The sequence below is a fragment of the Denticeps clupeoides genome, chromosome 6 (genome assembly GCF_900700375.1).
Source record: "Denticeps clupeoides chromosome 6, fDenClu1.1, whole genome shotgun sequence".
Lineage (NCBI taxonomy): Eukaryota > Metazoa > Chordata > Actinopteri > Clupeiformes > Denticipitidae > Denticeps > Denticeps clupeoides.
Genome location: NC_041712.1, coordinates 19516598 through 19535193, shown reverse-complemented (window position 1 = coordinate 19535193; position 18596 = coordinate 19516598). Strand labels below are relative to the sequence as shown.

The 18596-nt window shown below is 43.3% G+C and overlaps 1 protein-coding gene across 16 annotated transcripts in view; it reads left to right on the top strand.

Annotated features, from left to right (window-relative positions):
* The window catches only part of fryb (furry homolog b (Drosophila)), a 49997-nt gene continuing 31401 nt past the window's right edge, over positions 1–18596 (top strand). For 4 of the 16 annotated variants that reach the window (XM_028982925.1, XM_028982921.1, XM_028982922.1 and 1 more), the window contains exons 1-3: positions 4869–5350; positions 16444–16634; positions 17618–17671. In XM_028982925.1, coding sequence (XP_028838758.1) covers positions 5161–5350; positions 16444–16634; positions 17618–17671 — 435 coding nt within the window. In that variant the 5' untranslated portion in view covers positions 4869–5160. Of the gene's footprint in view, positions 137–4861; positions 5351–10040; positions 10311–13200; positions 13460–16443; positions 16635–17617; positions 17672–18596 lie in introns of those variants that run through there. The other 12 variants (XM_028982924.1, XM_028982919.1, XM_028982923.1 and 9 more) reach the window with 9 other exon arrangements.

Here is an 18596-nt window from a genome sequence, read left to right as displayed (position 1 = left end):
GCTTCACCATCCTGGCTGGATGTCTCTTTCTGTCAGTCGATGGACCACAAATGCGAGGAGAATCAGAATAAGGGAAGAAAACGAAGCTCGGGGAAATACGTGATGATAATATAAACAAAAACCTTGAGAAAACACTGTGAGTATCGTACACGTGCCTACATTTAAATTATTATTATTTTTTCAGTCATAATAACTCTCCACACCATCTAATGGACATGACTAGCTGGCTAAACTGGCGAGGGCTAGCTAACGTGAACAGACAGCGCGATTAGCTATTTTCCACTCTACGAAAAGAAAAAAAATATATGCAAATATATATGTATATATATATATATATATATAATGATCAAAATATGGTCGCCGGAATTAAAAAAAATGTCGCGGGTCGGTTCCCGGTTCCGTCCCGACATTGCGGCTGCTGCCTGTAGGGGATTTGCCCCCCTTTGCATATTTGAGCGCCAGACGGCGAGCGATGCATCAACGTTCCGTCGCGGTTATGAAATGTGGACTCGACGCCCACTGGCTGCATATCAGCTCCGCGTTTTGCGGTTTGGCCGCGACGCAGCGATGCTGTCTCCGAAGGGCCCGCAAACAGAGAGAGATGCTCCGCTCCGGTTCATTTTTGCGGCGTTATTGTCTGGTGGCACAGGCGCCTGCCACCATGTCTGCTTCACGCATCCCACTCTTTACATTTTAACGTTTTTGATCATCTGATAATATATATATATATTTTTACAATAATCTGGTCAAGGTGATACGATTGTATAGCAGAAGGTGGCGAATATAAATGAAGTTACATCATTGTATTTGTGAAGTGGAGGTTAGTGGCAGAGTAAAGCACATGCTACATTCAGGCTGCAGCGGGATGAATGGAATCTTTTGTATAAATGTGACGCACGTATGAAAATAAATATCCGCAAACAGGTTTCTCGTGAAGTTTAGCCGACGACCGTAATCATATGATGCCCACGGGCTGAAATGAAAAGCCTCTCAAATTCTGTCATAGAGTCTGTCAGGAAAGTTAATGCTCGAAAGAAATCTGTTTTTGTGGCCTTCTCATGTGAACAATTCATGGCTACACATAACGCACATATCACACATTACGAAGTAGGACTAAAAATTAAAATGCAATGCAGTTAAGGATTATTTCCATTTATTATTGTTCTATAGTATTATTAGTAGAATTTAAAGAACACCAGCTGCGTGTAATATTTCATTGGTATTTTGGTGTAAAAATGCTAAGATGTAAAGATGCATTCATCCCTTCCGTGATTATGCTGCCTCACCTTTGGAGACCAACATGAAGATAACAAAGTGAAATCACATGATACACTGTGATGCATTTCACTGCGTGTTGCACTGCTAAATATAAAATCTTGAAATCTTGAAGAGCTACTCGCATTGTCCTGTCTCGCTCTCTGTTGATCTCTTTCCCCTGGTATAGTTTGTATGGGGCACGTCTCCTATACATATGATATGCATTCTTGGGAGCTAAGATGCAAAAATCCTTTACAGTGGAGGAGAGCATGCCATTCAATTATGGTTATCGGTTATAATTGTCGCTCTGCATTGGACAAAGTCCTTTTGGACAAAGACTTGCAGCTGAAGACAAGATTAGTGACGATTACTTTCTTTTAAAAAGGTATTATCCCCATGTCTACCAAGACATTTGTGACCGTGGAGCTTAAATAAGATGTTCAGTTCTCTCTGGCTGGTACTTTTACCAACATTTCTTCCTACGCGGCATGCTGCTTCGCCCTGAGACATATTATGCAATGGCTTGTTTTTATTTTTTATTTGTATTTGTGTGCTTGGGTGTTTATGATAAGACAAGATACCTTTATGTCTTGGAGTCCATTGATTCTTTTGAAACATTTCACATAATCACACATTTCACACGTTTTATTATTTTTTTTTCTCCACAACCCTCATCTGGACAAGCCCATGCATATATGGCTGTGTGCAGCAATGGAGCACAGATATAAAACTTAGACAGCTATTAATAATTCAGCAGCAATGAAGAGCCGAGTGTTCTACTGTAAAAGTAGGGTGCTCTCCATGGCAACAGTATCCAGGAAGGGACAGGGAGGATATTGTTCTGTCCCTCCTTCCCTCTCACTGTCACACACATACACAAGCAGGTTGATATTTACCTACATCCTTCTGTAATTACATGGAGAGGGGTTTTATTTTATGCTTTGGCTGTAAATATTAGTCACCAATGCAAATAGTTCACTATGAAAACACAATATTTTGTTTGAACAGATATAATTCATATATAAATGAAATAAATGGATGTTTCAGCTCCTGCCATAAAAAAAATTCTATTAGAATTATGACAGTCATTGCCTTTAGGGGGCAGTGTTGTACCTTAAACATGAGAGTAGGGTGGGGATGGTGGCTTTCCTCCAAAATATATTGATCTAATCATTTACATCAGTCACTTAAATTGCTAGTTAATGAGGTCATGAATGTATACAACATCGTACCTAATGTCAGGTTATTTGTATATTTTATAATATGTTGCATGTGTTTTCCAGGTTTAACTGAGAATGGGTTCAGAAGGTTCTGTTATGCTGTGATATGCAATACTATTTAGTTTTTTTTGGTGGAGTTTGGGAACTACTGCCTTAAACTACACCTGAATCCTGAGATGTACACTTTAGTCTTGGCTGTGGGTGTCATACTACAGTTGTTCTTTAGGGCTGTTTTTGTGCAGGAAAACTGATTAATTGTATTCGGATGCTGGTTTGTGGCAATTAAATTTGCTGCGTCGAGAAAAAAACTAAGGAAGGAGAAAACAGAGAAAAGACAGACTGGTGCTTTGAATAAATGGGTGGGTCAAGACATAGGCAGCGAGGGACGTGGATGAAATGTGTGACACTTTCACTTGTTTCGCTTGGCTGTGACTGGTTGGCGTTAACATTTGAAAGCCTTGCGCCGCCTGCTGAAAAGCGGGGCTGATCTACAGGTTTTCTGTGAATGAATGTTGATTTGACAGTTGCTGGTGTCGCTGTACAGTCGGTGAGAAGTGCCACGTCTGGTTGACGCCTCCTTCATGCCTGAGACCTACAACCAAATACAAACTGTTGAAAATGTTCTACTGTTTCTGACCTTTTTTACATTCTCTATCAAAGCTGTAGACTCAAAACTGGGAACGAAATAACATTTGTGAGGTTATGATGCAAACAAGAAATTTGTACGCCTATAAAGTAGATTTAGCTTATAGTTTTATGATTCATTGATTTAAAAAAATGTGGAGCTGTACAACAGTAGCTGACCAAGGTGTACACCAGGATGAAAAAGACACTTGCTAATTTACATAACCAACACCACAATTCCACAGGATGTTTTGAGAAATCCCATGTTTGGTATTTCAACTGAGATCCTGCTGCCCCGTGCATTTTTGAAGCAGAGGGCATGATGGGGGAAGCCATTCTCATGTTTGTTCACCAGCATGCCCCCCACCTCCCCGTGTTTGCGGTCATGGTGTGTGTGGGTGTGTGAGAGAGATCCGGTCATACCAAATGGGTTGTTTTTTTACATTGTCTGTGTGGTTGCGTGTGTGTGTGTGTTTGTGTGTATACATGCCATACTAGGAGCAAATATTTGTCTCCAGGTTTCAAAAGTTCATTTTGTTAATTAATTTCCTTTCCATTTAACGACAAAATTTGACATTTGAACAAAGAGACTATGTGCACTTTGGGCAATTTCCTGGTTAGACTTTAAAATGGAGCTTATCTCGCAGAATAATCTCTGTGTGCATAATTAGGGAAAATGAGTCAAACCCTGTTCCCTGGCTGTAGTGGCTCGACTTCCCCGGGGAGGGGAGTGGGCTGCCTCTTCCGAATCTCGATCAAAATCACCGCTCTGTGAGAGGGAAATGGGACTAGAAGAGATCTCTGGGTGTGTCCCCCTTTCTTTCTCCCCCTCTCTTATATAAATATATATATATATATATATAAAAACTCCATATGTATTTGGGCTAGTTGTGGGTAGCCTGTGATTTAGGGTGTGTTGCTCACATGATCCGCCAAGCTGCCAGACCCACAGAATCCCACAGAAAGCGAGGGTCTGTTTCTATGTCAGCCCTACAGCAGACGGCTGTTCCACAGAGGCACAAGTTGGGCCTGTTAGTGACTGGCGTACAATTCCTGCTAATGTTGTTAAGGGTTTGATAAATCAGACTGTCAAAGAGCCCCAGTAGTCATGGTCTGTTTTTTTGCAGTTTTACAGTCAGGCTGAATGAAAGGTGTGATTTCGATTGATCCTTTTTTTTTTTTTTTTTTTACTTTATAATGCTCCTGGGTGGAGTCCTGACAGACACAAGGGACAAGGTGTCACAGAGACAGTGACATAAATGAGATGATATCGTGTAGAATAGAATAGAATATCTTTATTGTCATTGTAAGAAGTACAGTGAATTTAGAGACCGTCACAGAGATGTCTATAAAAAAGGACAAATAAGGAAGTATTTAAAAAAGAGAAAGCTAGCATATATACTAATGTGATACAAAATGATATAAAATGAAATTTTAAGAAATGAGGAAGGTAGACAAACAGTCAATCTGAATGAAACCTTATTGCACAGGAATCCTAAGTGCACATGAAATTGAAATGGAGGTGAAAAACCGGGTAGAAGCTGCTTTTTAAAATTTATTTTTAACAAACTCGTCCGTCCGTCAGCTTTCATTCTTTTTATTTACTGCTCGACTTGGCTCTTTTCATTCTGCCCTCTGTTCCCACCCATCCTCCCTCCCCCTTTCACTCGGAGGAAAAGAGGGGCAGGCCGGCCCACAGTAATTCTACACCTGCCCCATTCACACGTGGTACTGTAACTGGCTAAACAGCCTCGACCAGTGAGTGCGCTGTCAGGGAGTCGCTCGCTCTCTCACTCACTCGCTCGCTCACTCACTCACTGAGGCGCGAGTCTCGGGCCGGGATTTGGACAACTCCTCAGAAGCAACCATAAAGGAGGAAGTAAACAAGGAGCAGAGGAGTTCAGAGCAGAACCAGTTAATGCCTGAATGAAGCCAGGGGGAAGCATTCGAAAGGTTGTGTAAGCCCTGAAGAGCCGAGAAAGGAAAACAAACACGTTGGTGACACTAAACATCTCCGCTCGTGCTGTACTGATGGAGTAGAGCCAGCCTGATTGCTGCGATGTCTCAGGATGTCGGTGGGAACGCGGCTGAGATGCTGGATGGACACGGACACCACGATGGCCAGGACAGCATTGTCCTGCGCCAGATGGCGACCCTCTCCGAGGACATGTTCACACCCAGCGACCTGAGGGGCAAGTTCAGGAAGATACAGCCCCGGAAAAGGCCCACCATAGCCATCATTAGTAAAGGTATAGTGTGTTACTGTCTGTGCTCTGTCTGGAGGACTTCTTGATTCATCTTCCTGTGTTGTGGTCTTGTCCCTGTTTTAACGTGCTGGTTGGGATCAGGTGCTTTCCCACAACCTTTGAAACTTGAAGTGGTCTTTGTGTCCTGCCAGCATCCTGTCAGCACTACACATTTGACTTAACCACACATGCTGTACATACCCAGAGGTGAGCCTGGGAGCGTTTTTTCTATAACATGAAAACTGAAGATGATGTATGAATGAATGGGGTGCATTTTTGGAGTGACTGATTGAACTCCAGCGAGCTGGTAGCCAATCGGCATGAATAAGGCCACTGTGGGATGGGAGGGGGATTACAGGGCCAGGTGCAGTGTATCAAATCCCTGCCGCTGCAGCGCTGTGGGCCCGAAGGACCCTCTCTGGGCCGGCTGAGTCATCTCTCGACATATGGGGGTGAGGCGGGAAGGAGGGTAGTGAATCAGAGGGACAGCTGGAGATGGAGAGAAAAGTGTGAGTAAAAGCCAGGCGAAGAGTGCAACAAGGAGGAAGGGTATCATTCGGGTAATGGTGGCATCGTTGCGAAGCTTGACAGACATGCTTAGCAATCCTCCCCTTTTCACATAGTGAATGTGCAGGCTAATCAGTGTGATATTCTTCACATCTCTCACCCTCACGGCCACTCTGCGCTTCTGTGCGGGTAAAATTGTCAGCCACGTGAAGAGTTTCTTTAACGGTCTCCAGCATTACAAAAGTGACCAAAATGTCTTACGTTTTTTTGGTTGTTTGGATGTTTTACCAAATAATGAGGATCACTGAACTGAGCTTTGATTTGACGTGATTTGGAGCGGTCACCGGAGGTCACTAGTAATGCTGCCAGAACAGGTGATTGGCCACGACACAGAACCTGTGAACATCCGTGGCAACTGAACCCTTGTTATAAAGCCGCCTCGCTGCCTCATTCCAACAGATTCCAACAGCTGGCACCGTTCACCTTCCCATTCAGAATGCCTGGAATTTTTTCAGAGAATCTTGAAAAGATTAGCATGAGGCAGCACTTCTCCTGCAGGCCCTATATGATCCACACCGTGTTTATCGTATGCTTGATTAGAGTATGTTGTCCTAAATACCAGTTCTACTCTCCGAAAAGAAATGTAAAATTTTTTTACCCATTTCACAGTAGATTATTGCACAATTCATTTAATAAAAATGACCTACTTCATATACTTATGAATACTAATTTCATATGTGTACATGTTTAATATTGTTTACTTATAATCTCTCATTTGTAATTTTTCCCACAAAAACCTATATGTTTTTATGAAACCCTTTCAATCATGGTTAGATATTACAGACGGATCGGTTCTGTTTTACACTCCTATTTAATCTTTTGCTTCTGTTTATGCTGAGAAGGCAATAAAACGTCTGTTATTTATCAATGAATACAGGTGGAACTGTCAGATAAATCACAATTCTAATGTAAAGTGGCACCCACTGTGGGCTCAGGGTGTGTCCACAGCTGCTGTGAAGATGGAAAGAGGCACCAGCCTTTAAAGGCAGTGATAAGCTGAGACAGATGGGATAGCAGTGAGAGCCCAGCAGTAGTAGCAGTAACTGGCTTGTAAAAAATACAGAATAAAGAACGCTTTAAAACATGGAGTCACTCAAGGGTCAGCCTTTGGTCCTTTAATTTTTCCATTTAAAAATGTTTTTTTTTTTTTTTGCGGTAGATGTACTTATGTACATGATATATAAAATAGAATAAGAAACACTGGAAAATGTCCCCAAAAATTTGTAGAAAAGACTGTCCCTTGATCTGGCACACCCTGCCATGCAGAGTAAACATAAAGCTGGAGGTCTGCTTTTGGTGTTACTATTGACCTAAGTTTTATATCTCATGTTAACAATGCTACTGAGATAACATTCCTTTTTTCCTCAAGAAATTACAGCACTACTGTAAAGGGAATACCCCTTTTCCCATAATTCAGAGTGTTCAACTATATTCTAAATTATTGTCTACACTTGAAATTTTAATGGCATAAGCTTTTTCTTGATTTCACATTTCTGTATGATATAGTGCATGTGTATATTATTGCCTGTTCCAAACTGTCCCTGTGATCCTTAGACAGTGTCCTTGACATACATTCACGAAGAGCATTTTTGCTCACGCATTCCTAATCAAAAGATATTGGCTCTGTGAAACAAGGGAAATCATAACTGATTTCTCCTGTTTGCCTTCAGATAGTATTCAGATTTTTCTCATGTTCTTTTGTTACAGTCAGCCCAGTGTGTAGTCATTATCAGTTCAGTAACGACTGTTTCTAATCTTATTTTTGTAGGACCATGTACTGCAAGTACCATACATACTTTACAACAATTATGTTTCCCATTATCATTATTATTAGCTCATGGATGCTCTCCTGTGAGCTGGAACAGAAGAATGAATTTCAAGGGTCACATGGGTCATTTTGTGGGATCTTGTGGTATTTGCAGTAATTCTTATATATATGTGTGTGTGTGTGTGTGTATGATTAACATAACAAACGTTTTGAACTCAGTATCACACATAGAAGCATACACACCGCACAGATAACACAGAAGACAGAAAGTTCTGCTGCTTCAGCTGTCACATCCGTCTAACAGGGGACATTTAAAGAGCATTACAGCAGATTCCTTACAAGGCTAGGAACTGACCTTCAAAAGAACATTCTCACCCCCTGAAAAGGAATGGGGTCTTAAAACAGTTTGGAAATCTGTGACTTCCTGCAAAATTGCCAAAACGTGTGGGGGTTGTGTGCATTCCATTTATTTGTGCTATTTACATTTCTACCCCTGAGTCAGTGTTACATCATTGTTGTGTGAAGGTTCCAGCCCATGCCCAGACCCCAGGGGGGTTTATTTGATCCTGATATTTTCTGTGATTCAACCGGGGGGGGGGGTTATGCAATCAGTACCGTCTTTTGGGGGAGTGAAGGTGCTGGGATGATTTGCTTTAGAAAGTCTTACCTTAGTGTGTTCTGCATGTTTTTGACATATTGGATGTGGGATAAAAACTGAATTGTCCTCTCCTGGAATGCTAAGCGCTGTTTAGGTTACAGTGTTTAGGGTAAAGTACTTTCACATGGAAACCATTAAGTCCTTAGACAGAGAGACATGCATTAACTATGTCACCATGCCTAATCCCTAATCTGTCATATGTTCTGCTGTGAAAAAGTGGTCATTTTTCTGACGCATGCATGTGCAAGTCAGTGGGGTTCGCTTAAATCTGAGAGTATTATCAAAGGCTCCCATGTTCGGTATCCTACTGGTATTTGTTACAGACCTACTAATCTCTACCTGGCTGATTGATCCTGATCTCAGGATTCAAAGAAAAAAGTCAACTGTAAAATCGACTGTTCCTGATTTTGGAATGAGTGCCTGCAGTACAATAACAAGTACAATTTAGCAGATGCCCATATTCATCGAGACTTACAATTAGTAGTTCCAGGGACAGTCCCCCTGGAGACACTCAGGGTTAATTGTCTTGCTCAGGGACACAATGGTAGTAAGTGGGGTTGTGACTTTGTGGTTGTCTGGGTACCACTAGGCTACTACATGATCTGTTCATCCTGCTGTGACTTCATGGGTGAATTTAGTCATGTGGACTTTTCTAACCAAGATCCACATCTTGGGAAATGGCTTTGTGACATACTTTCTGATTAGCATCACTTTGCTAATGATTGTCATGATTGGAGAACGGTGACTGTATCATTCAAAAATAGTTATTAATGATCATTGACTAGAAATGAGCATAGACTAGGATCCAAAAATCCCTCTTACAGACATGGGCGACTTCAGGGTGGAAAGGAATAATGCCATCTACATCCAAACCAAAAATATCTGCTCTAGTTTAAGCAGATATAAAACTGAGACAATTAGCATTTAAAAAATTCTAACTGCTGTTCTGGTTTATAACCTGAATTGATTTCAGGATTTATCAAAAACTAAAAATGTCAGCAGACCTTTGACAGGATTCACAGTATCTGCCACTGTTTTTTGCATGTATGTATGTATGGACATATCCGTCCCAAAAATTGCTGTGCTCCCAGGCTGTCATTAAGTCGTTCGCCATGAACTTGAGTGTAAGGGTTGTAAAAACCCTGATTTATATACGGCTTGTATTAGCCTTCTGTTCTCATACTGCACCATCTTCTGACCTTTGACTCTCTCGTTCTCCCGCTCAGATGCTCAAGCATGTTTGTATTCCTGCAGTGCAGCACTTTAACCAATAGGTGGCAAACAGGGTACCATTCAAAAGTGACGCGTCATCTCGTGATTTTGCCCAGCGCTCGTAAGGATGGAGGGTTTGCTGCGCTCTCAGCTTCTGTGCCGCAATTGCATTAGATCTCTTCATTTTACCAGACAGTGCCAGATGATGTTGTTGTTTTTCCTATTAATTGAAGGTCATCTTCCACTCGTCAGCAAAAATCAGCAAGAAGAAAGGTCAAAGGTCATTGGATAGGGCTGGGCTTGTTTGTAAACACCGGCGTATATAGGTTATCACCATAAACACAGGTCTCATAGCTGTGGTACGATTTGCTCCTCCCCCCCTCTCTATCTCTCTCTCTCGCTGTGTCGGTAAGAGGATTGGCTCTCAGGCTCCCTCAGCATCTGCGCAGGGAGTGAGAGAGTGATGGAAATGTAATGAGAGAGAGAGAGAGAGAGAGAGAGAGGGGACAGAAAGCTCAGTGCTGACACACGGGCTCGCAGCAGAGCAGGCTGCACTGTTTTTCAGCTGTTTCACCCCCCTCCCCGTCCGTCTGATCCGTCCAAACTGCATCCCTTTCTCCTCTTCTCCGCTTCCTGTCCTCTCGCCTCTCCGTGCGTCGCCGCGGAGACCCGTCTCCGAGCGGCAGCCATGGCCAGCCAGCAGGACTCGGGCTTCTTTGAGATCAGCATCAAGTCTCTGCTGAAATCCTGGGGCGGCAGTGAGTACACTCTCACACGCGAACACAAACACGCGGGGACTCTTCCTCCGCTGACAGAGTTCGGATGTTCCTAGCTTGTTCTGATAAACACACACACACACACACACACACATCAATGTATTAATGTTCCGTTGAGCTTCTTGTTGTTCTACTCGTGGTCTCTTGTTGTCAGAACGGAACGACGGTGTTACATAAGAGCTGCAAGCTAGAGGATGCGCTCTATGGCCGGGAGAATCTGTGCCCCCCCCCCCCCGGTGGGTATAGCCTGAGGACAGCCTGGCATTCGGCAGAATATGGAGGGTGACCGTGTCTCTTTATGATGTAACAAAGAAGCAGGTCATTTTGCTAATGCTTTTAGAGGAGCTCAGGGTTATTGCACCTAGAGCATTTTGCAGAGTGTGTGTGTGTGTGTGTGTGTGTGTGTGTGTTGCATCCTGCATGTTTACGTATTACAGTCAGTGAAAGCCTGAGCTTTAAGCAATATAATGATGCAGCCAATAGTCATTCTCAGTTCTCGTTGCGGTGACCTGACCTGCTCTCAGGATTGAGATGAATCACGTGCGCACGCACACATACTCATGGATGCGGGCAGCTGTTCTGCAGACCGCGTGCATGTGTGTGATGGTGTGTGTCATCCTCTCCCTCTGCGTCACCACTGCGGGAGTGGACGCTGCTGGGTACCAGCTCAAGGTGAAAAGGGAAAACAGAGCGGTGGCCGCTGGAAGAGACGTTGTTTGTTTTTTGCGGAGGAGGAAGGCACCTTCGGGTGCTTTTTAAAGCTGGGCTCTGGGAGACTACTGTTGCCTTTGTTGAAGGTTTCTTCCCTTTTGGAAAAAGGTGGGCCGATAGCTGCTCCGTCCCTCGGTCAGCAAATTCCCATTTCCTAAAAGCATCTGGGCATGCTCCTGTTTTAATGGCCTTCGCTTCGCCCTCCACCACGTAGTCCCGCCACTCTTTTTTTTTTCATCCCATTACCCGTATTTGTTCTGTGCTGAAGACTAACGGCAGATTGGTGCTGACAGCCGAGGACCAGTAAAACGCCGTGGGAAGGGGAGGATGTGCGGAGCAGGCTTATCAGCTTGAGTACAGAGTACATTGAGTTAAAATGAATGGGATCTGCAGGATGTGAGTTTGTTCTTTACTGTGTTGAGTGGGAGAGCAATCAGGCGCCAGCGTACAAACTCGGCAGACGCGTTCTATACACTCACACTATGGTAACACCACACACACACCTATAAATGTTTACTTGACCTTCTACACTGCCCTAAACACACAATAAATGCTATGTTATGTAGTTCACACACATTGTACCTACAGTGGGAGCAGTACGGTGTGTTTGTGTGTGTGTCTGTGCATCATATGCACTCAGTCGTAGGGATTATCAGTGTGCTTACTGACAGAGGATGGGACAATATGTTCTTCCATCTTACTTGGAGCACAAGAACTTTGGTGTAGATAAGGTCTCAGATATGAACCAATTGGGTCATACGGCTTCCGCTCCTGTCCTTCTCTCTCTCCGTCCCTCCCTCCCTAGCTGACTCCCTGACTTGGTCAGTCAGTCAAAGAGGAATGACAGGTATGCTGATGTTTTTATCTGTGTGGGTCTGGATATGGCCCTAGGTTTAAAGACGGTGTGAGACGCTGGCTGCTCTGTCGAGGCTTCAGTAATGCCGATTCATGACGGGCTGCTCTGTCGAGGCTTCAGTAATGCCGATTCATGACGGGCTGCTCTGTCGTTTTCACTGATTCTGTCCCGTCATCTCAGAGCGCAGGAGACTTGGATATGTGATGTATTAAATTCCCCACATACAGGAAACATTAAAAAACCTCTATGGAACAAGAGCCGAGGAGCCGTAATCCTGAACCCCACCAATCCTGATCCTGTCACTCATTAGAAATGATCTGTACACGGGAAACATATCAGCAATATGTCAATATTTTGCTGTAAACTGATTACCATTTTCTGACAGTTATTAATGTCAATCAATTAATACAAAGTAATGGAATGGAAAAGTTATTTTTATATGTTATTATAAGGAAGCTACTTATAATATATACACACACACACGCACACCTACTTGCGCACACACACACATACATATATACACACATTCTCATGATGTTCTGTGACATGTTGGCCTCTATAACCCCCTTTGTTGTGTAGAAACATTGACAGACCGCCATGTGACCGTCTGGTCTTCACGTTGTACAGATCTTGCGTAATCACTGCGTCCTTCTCCGGTCTAATTGAATCAGTCTGTTTGTTGAGAGCACTAGAACATCTTTTGACGAAGATGTTCTTTTTAAGACTTATTTCTGTTCTTTAAGCCAGTTCCCTTTGAAGCTGTTTTGCACGGAACAACAACAGTAACATCCGCAACAACAACCCAAACCAGGACAAACAGACAGTGTTATGAAATGTTATGCGGACAAAGAAATATGACATATGACTGAGGATGTTCCTGTAGGTCTGCCCTCTCCACACAGCGTTCTGCTGTCAGGCTGCAGTGTACTGTTTCACTGCTGGAATTCAGACCATCCTGGTGTGGTCTCAGCCTGTGGCTTCACATCCTGGCAAATGGAGCGCTGCTTCAACTGCCATGGTGTGTGTGTGTGTGTGTGTGTGTGTGTGTGTGGTGGGGCTTTACCTGAAGCACCCCCAGATCACCCTTGACCGTAACCTCAGAGAATCTCCTCTGGGGCTTATCTGTCACTTCTGATTTTTAGTAAGTATGTGCCATAACGGTGGTCATGTGCGCGCGTGTGTGAGCAAGAGAGGGAGAGTGTGTGGTGGGGTATATTTAGCAGTGCAATAGACCTCCCTCCTTCCCACCCTCTCTCCCTCTCTCCCTCTCCCTCTCCGAGCTTTGCTAAAATTCCAGCATGACCTTCTCTGTGCAGAGGGCTCTCTCAGTCATATCCCACGCCTGAAGAGGCAGGAGCCCTGTGCGTTCATCACTTTATTCTGGCCGGGGGTATTAACAATGGCGCGCAGAGCCTCCGAGCCAAAGACCGTGGGTCTGAGTGGGGGTTCTAGTCTAAGAGTACTGGGTTAGTCCTGACGTGGACCCTTCGATCCGGCGTGGACATGGAGGTGTCCCCGGTGCGCTGGAGCCGGGCCAGCGTCATCAGCTTCATTAAAGGCCTGGGTAAGGTGTTGTGCTGTTCCGGACCTGCTCGGACATCCTGTGCATGTGTGTGTGTGTGTGTGTGTGTGAGACGTGGGTCGCGTCCCGGCAGTTTTCTGCATTCTGAGGATTCCTGCGACCGCGGTTGTGATGGATGTGCAGCTCACGCCAGATTTCTCAATCCCCCTCCACCGCCCGACTTCGGGCGGCTGCAGTACAGCCCTCCACACGCTGGTTAAAAATAGAAGACAAACTTATTAACCTTCTACAGTTTAGCTTATGGACAGCTGTCTGCATGGCCTAGTCAGTTCTATACCGAATCCTGTCCTACATACTGACTCAGAATACATTTAGACACCCTGTCAGAGTTTATATATACATTACAAAGAAGAAAACGGTGTTAATCCGGGCCCGCGTATCCCGTTTCCACATAAGGCCTGCATGTCAGTCACGGAATCTTTGATCCTCTGCTGTGATTGTGCTCTTTGCCAGCGGATAACAGGTTTAACATTACATGGAGGACTTGCAGAGGGTGTGCAGTCAGCTTTTGGGCACAGAGGGGTTGTCGTCATTGATTTGGAGCAAGAGTGTGTTAGTGTGTCTGCGTGTGAGCTGTGCAGGATTAGGTCAGAAGGACACTGGTTTTCAATACTGTGATGCAACTGTAGAGTTTCATAACCTCCACCATAAATCAGGGAACTTATTTTTCACTGAATTGCGCAAGTAAAATTGTTTGCATGGGAGCAAGAGCAGAACAAGTGTAATAATTTATAGGTTCTAGAACTCAGTAATGATACAGTATGTATTGCAATACAAATCAACAAAAATAATCAATTATGGAGAGTGAATATAGATTAGTTATACAAAGATATCGCAATTAATGTATCTAGAGTCCATGGTGGATTTGTTGGTTTTAATCAGATAATAACACTCTGCAGACCATTGAAAATGCATGATTTGCTTTTGCCTGTAAATATCAATATTATTGATATTGTGAAACATGCATATGTGATATGGGAACAACAATAATGATTATTTTCTCAACTCTGAGACTGGCAAATAGCTGACCACACAAACACCAGGGGCTGGAGTGACAGATTGGAATACGTTGCAATGCTTTCATGATACATTGCCCATGTCAACTGTAATATTACATTATAGTCGATTTTGCATTAATCATTGCATTACAGGACAGTTGTCTACGATGCAATCATGATGAGGGGACTGTCCCTGTAATTACTGATTGTAAGTCACTCTGGATAAGGGCGTCTGATAAATGCTGTAAATGTAAATGTAAATCATTTCTGTGTTATAATAATATAGGACTGAAGGAAGTTTGACATTATATGATAACAATAAATAATTTCCTACTCTATATAACAATAGGCAACAGAGATCATATTTGTATGTGTAGAATAACCTGGCCCCATTTGGAACTCCATTACCAGTTCATGCTCTAGACCTGTAAGTGAATCGCTGATCTTTTGGTACGTAGCATAATTCCACAGCATTTTATATTAAGCCATTTGGTTTTCTGACGCTTCAGCACAACAGTTCACGTGCCCAGCGATCTGTCAATTAAACAGATGAGCGTTTTTTGCCGAAATGCAACAAGACAGTTTGTGGTCGTCCTTGCAAATTCATTGGTTCCCACGATGCTTTAGTGTTTTCCAAGTAAATAAGACTAGACCGGTATCTGTCATCACACATGTTTCCTTCATTTGCTTTATATGCCAGCGGTAATTCAGTCTGTCAGTGGAGTGAAACTGCACCCTCACTCCTGCTGCCGCTTGGCGTCTGCACGCAGACATGGCCGAGTTGTTGGGGTCGGAGGTCTATTCTCAGAGCCACATGTGACCTCCAAGTCCACATGACCAGCTGGGGACACCACGGATGTTCCCTCCTTCCTCCTCTGACCACCAGCTGCAGCTCAGGCACAGTCCTGAATACCATATGCGGTGTACTGAAAATGTGACGTAGAATCAGTAGTTAGAGGGACAGTCCCCCTGAAGCAACTCAGGGTTAAATGTTTGACTCAGGGACCCAATGGTAGTAAGTGGGCTTTAAAATTGTGACTTTCTAGTCATTTTTTTTTTTGTTTTATTGTAAATGAAACATTTTATTTAATATTTTATGTGGAATATCCGTGAGAATAAGATTTCCTGGGTTCATGAACTTTTTATGACTGCAATTTGAAAGTTGGATGTTTCCGACCTTTCATTTGCCCTAGTTGGTTTTCATTTAATGTTTTTGAATTCTCAGTATTTAATGTGATTTAATGAGCATTTAATATGATGTAATGTAATGTAAATGTGAAGTAAAATGCAAAAGTGTCACTGAGGTGCCACTAAGCAAAGCACCGTCCCCACACACCGCTCCTCGGGCTCCTATCATCGCTTCCCACTGCTCATTAAGGGTGATGGTTAAAAGCAGAGGACACATTCGTTGTGTCACTGTGTGCTGTGCTGCAGTGTATCACAATGACGATCACTTCACTTTCACTTTCATGTAAGCACATGTAAGCGACATATTGCGACCACATTGGCCTTGATCAGGAGTGTAAGAAGATTGTATCAAAATGTTGTGATGTTACTGAAAGAATGTGTTGACATGATCAATGTTCCAAAACTGTTCCTAATTGTGATGTGACACCCAATGTGACACCCATTGGGTCCTGATCACCCAAACCTAATGTGCAGTACCTGTGAGTGATCAGGACCCAACACAAATGCATGATCAGGACACAGATGTTGTCCTGCATTCATGTTTTTTCCGATGCTATGTAGATTCCGGCATCACGCTTTTTATTTTCTCAAATGTCCAGCATTTGTGCTCTTCCTTCCTCACCTCTCCAAGTGGAATGACATAAAAAAACACTGTTTCTTAAAATGGTATATCTGTTTTCATATTTATGTGTATTAGTCATATGTTCAGTGTGAACATATTCCAGATGCATGACTTGTGTGTGCACTTGTGTGACATTGTGTGCGTCTTTGCATCCACAGCGTCTCCTGTCGGCAAACCGCCCCACCCTCCAGTGCACAGTGTTCCAGGAGAGCGGAAGGGACCTGTTGCCACAATGCCAGTCACTGTGGATCCAGAGAGCAAGCCGGGCGAGTACATCCTCAAAAGCCTGTTTGCCAACTTCACCACCCTGTCTGAGCGCAAGATCCGCATCATCATGGCCGAGCCGCTGGTAAAAGAGTGTGTGTGGGTGTGTGGGTGAACAATTGTGTCTAACATCCAGTCTTACCTGAAATTCCTCACATAATGTCATTTTTGTTCATGACTGGTCTCAGTTTTATGGAACATTATCGTGAGTAAACAATCTTGAACACATAAAAATGACCATAGTCCTTAGGTTTAGTCATTATCGGTAAAAAGACTTGTACAACATCTTTAACCGCTGGCTAGCACTCAGGACATGGGTTTGGCGGCACTGGCGGCAATTGATGAGCTGTCTCTGGCCTGCTCTTTTCTCACAAAGTAATTCCATTAAGCCGAAGTGGAGCTTTAAGTGGACGAGAATGGGGTTTACGTGGCATACGGGCAAAGCTTAAGGAGCTGGCCTTCCCTGCAGGATGCAATTACGCCGGACTGCACTCCAGTTCAGCTCCCTTCTTCGCATTTTACCCGGAAATCACTCTGCTAGCGTGACTGTGCTCGTATTTTGTTACATCGGATTTCATGCGGATGCTTATGTCATGTTCAATTACCATGCAGGACTGGGAGAAAAGAGGAACTGCATTGCCTTATTTAATGCACCCTGTTTTTTATGCCGAAACTTCATTTATATTTATATTTATAATGCTGAACATACATTAGACTGTTGGACGTTGTTGCTGTTTCAGCAAAAAAGAAAAATTGCTGATCGCAAAAGTCAATGTTTCTTTTTTCTTAGAATTTATCGATGTAATCCTTTTCTTAAATGCAGTAATTAAGCATTGCATTATTGATCATGCTAATAAAGAGTTATGAACAGCTTAGACCAAGGGACACCCATGCAAAGATCTCAAGTTGGACAGGGAAAAGAAAGAGCTTCAGTATCAGATTATGTTGCTGCTTCCATGGATGAAATAGAAGATGTGAAATTTGTTCTTATAAGCGTTACAGACGGTACCCAATTTTGTATAGTCCTGTGTGCAAAGAGTCAATGTTCGCCCTGTTATTGTTTTGCAGGAAAAACCTCTGACCAAATCCTTACAGAGAGGGGAGGACCCACAATTTGATCAGGTATATATATTATTTTTCATGCCTTCTGGGAAGTGAGAAATTTGAAGTCACTGATTGACTTGTCTGACATCTATTGAGCTAAATGCAGAAGGAGAAATTTTGGGTTTCCTCAGCTGTTTCTTCATACTCCCTCTGTTTTATCTCAGCTGTTATAGGAATGACATGTTCTCAGTTGAACTTACCCTAAAATAGCTTGTGTCTGCCCCGTGGCTAGAGGGGTCTGCTGAATTTCTGTGGTGGAGGTGGGGGGGGGCAGAAAAGGGAAGAAAAAAACAGAGCGAGAGTGAAGGTGTCTGAGATGAATGCCTGTACTCCCTAACGTATGACGTCAACAGCAAGACACAGGTTTCTGTGTTCACCTCCACCAACAGGTCCGTCTGAGACACCCACCCCCTTCCTGTGTTAGGTTTACAGCAGCCACACCCATCCCCTCTGGGTCTCTGGCTCTCCTCCTAACTGGAGTGAACATGGACTCCATCTGAAAGCCGCTCTGTCCCATCACAGCCTACTTATGCAATGAATGATGTTCCCTTAATGTTATAAGAAGATATTTTCAGGTCTAGTACATACAATTGTGAAATTAATTTGTAGAAGTTTTCTATGACAAAAATCTAATAACAAAAATAATAAATAATAACAAACCACTAAACCAAGCACAGTCAAAGCATCAAACATTTGCTGTGATGACAGCATTTCACACTCTTTGCTTCTCTCAACCACCGTATCATGATGGTAGGGTTTTCCAACAGGCCTGAAAGAGTTCCTATGTAGAGGTCTTTGTCGTTGCTTTTCATACACTTACACTGTTCATCATCATCTCATGGAGCTGCAGAGGATAATGGAGGTAGAATGCAGAGCAGTCATCAATGCAAAGAAATGTGACTCTTTGAAGAATCTGACTAATCGAACTTCTTCTATTTTCTTG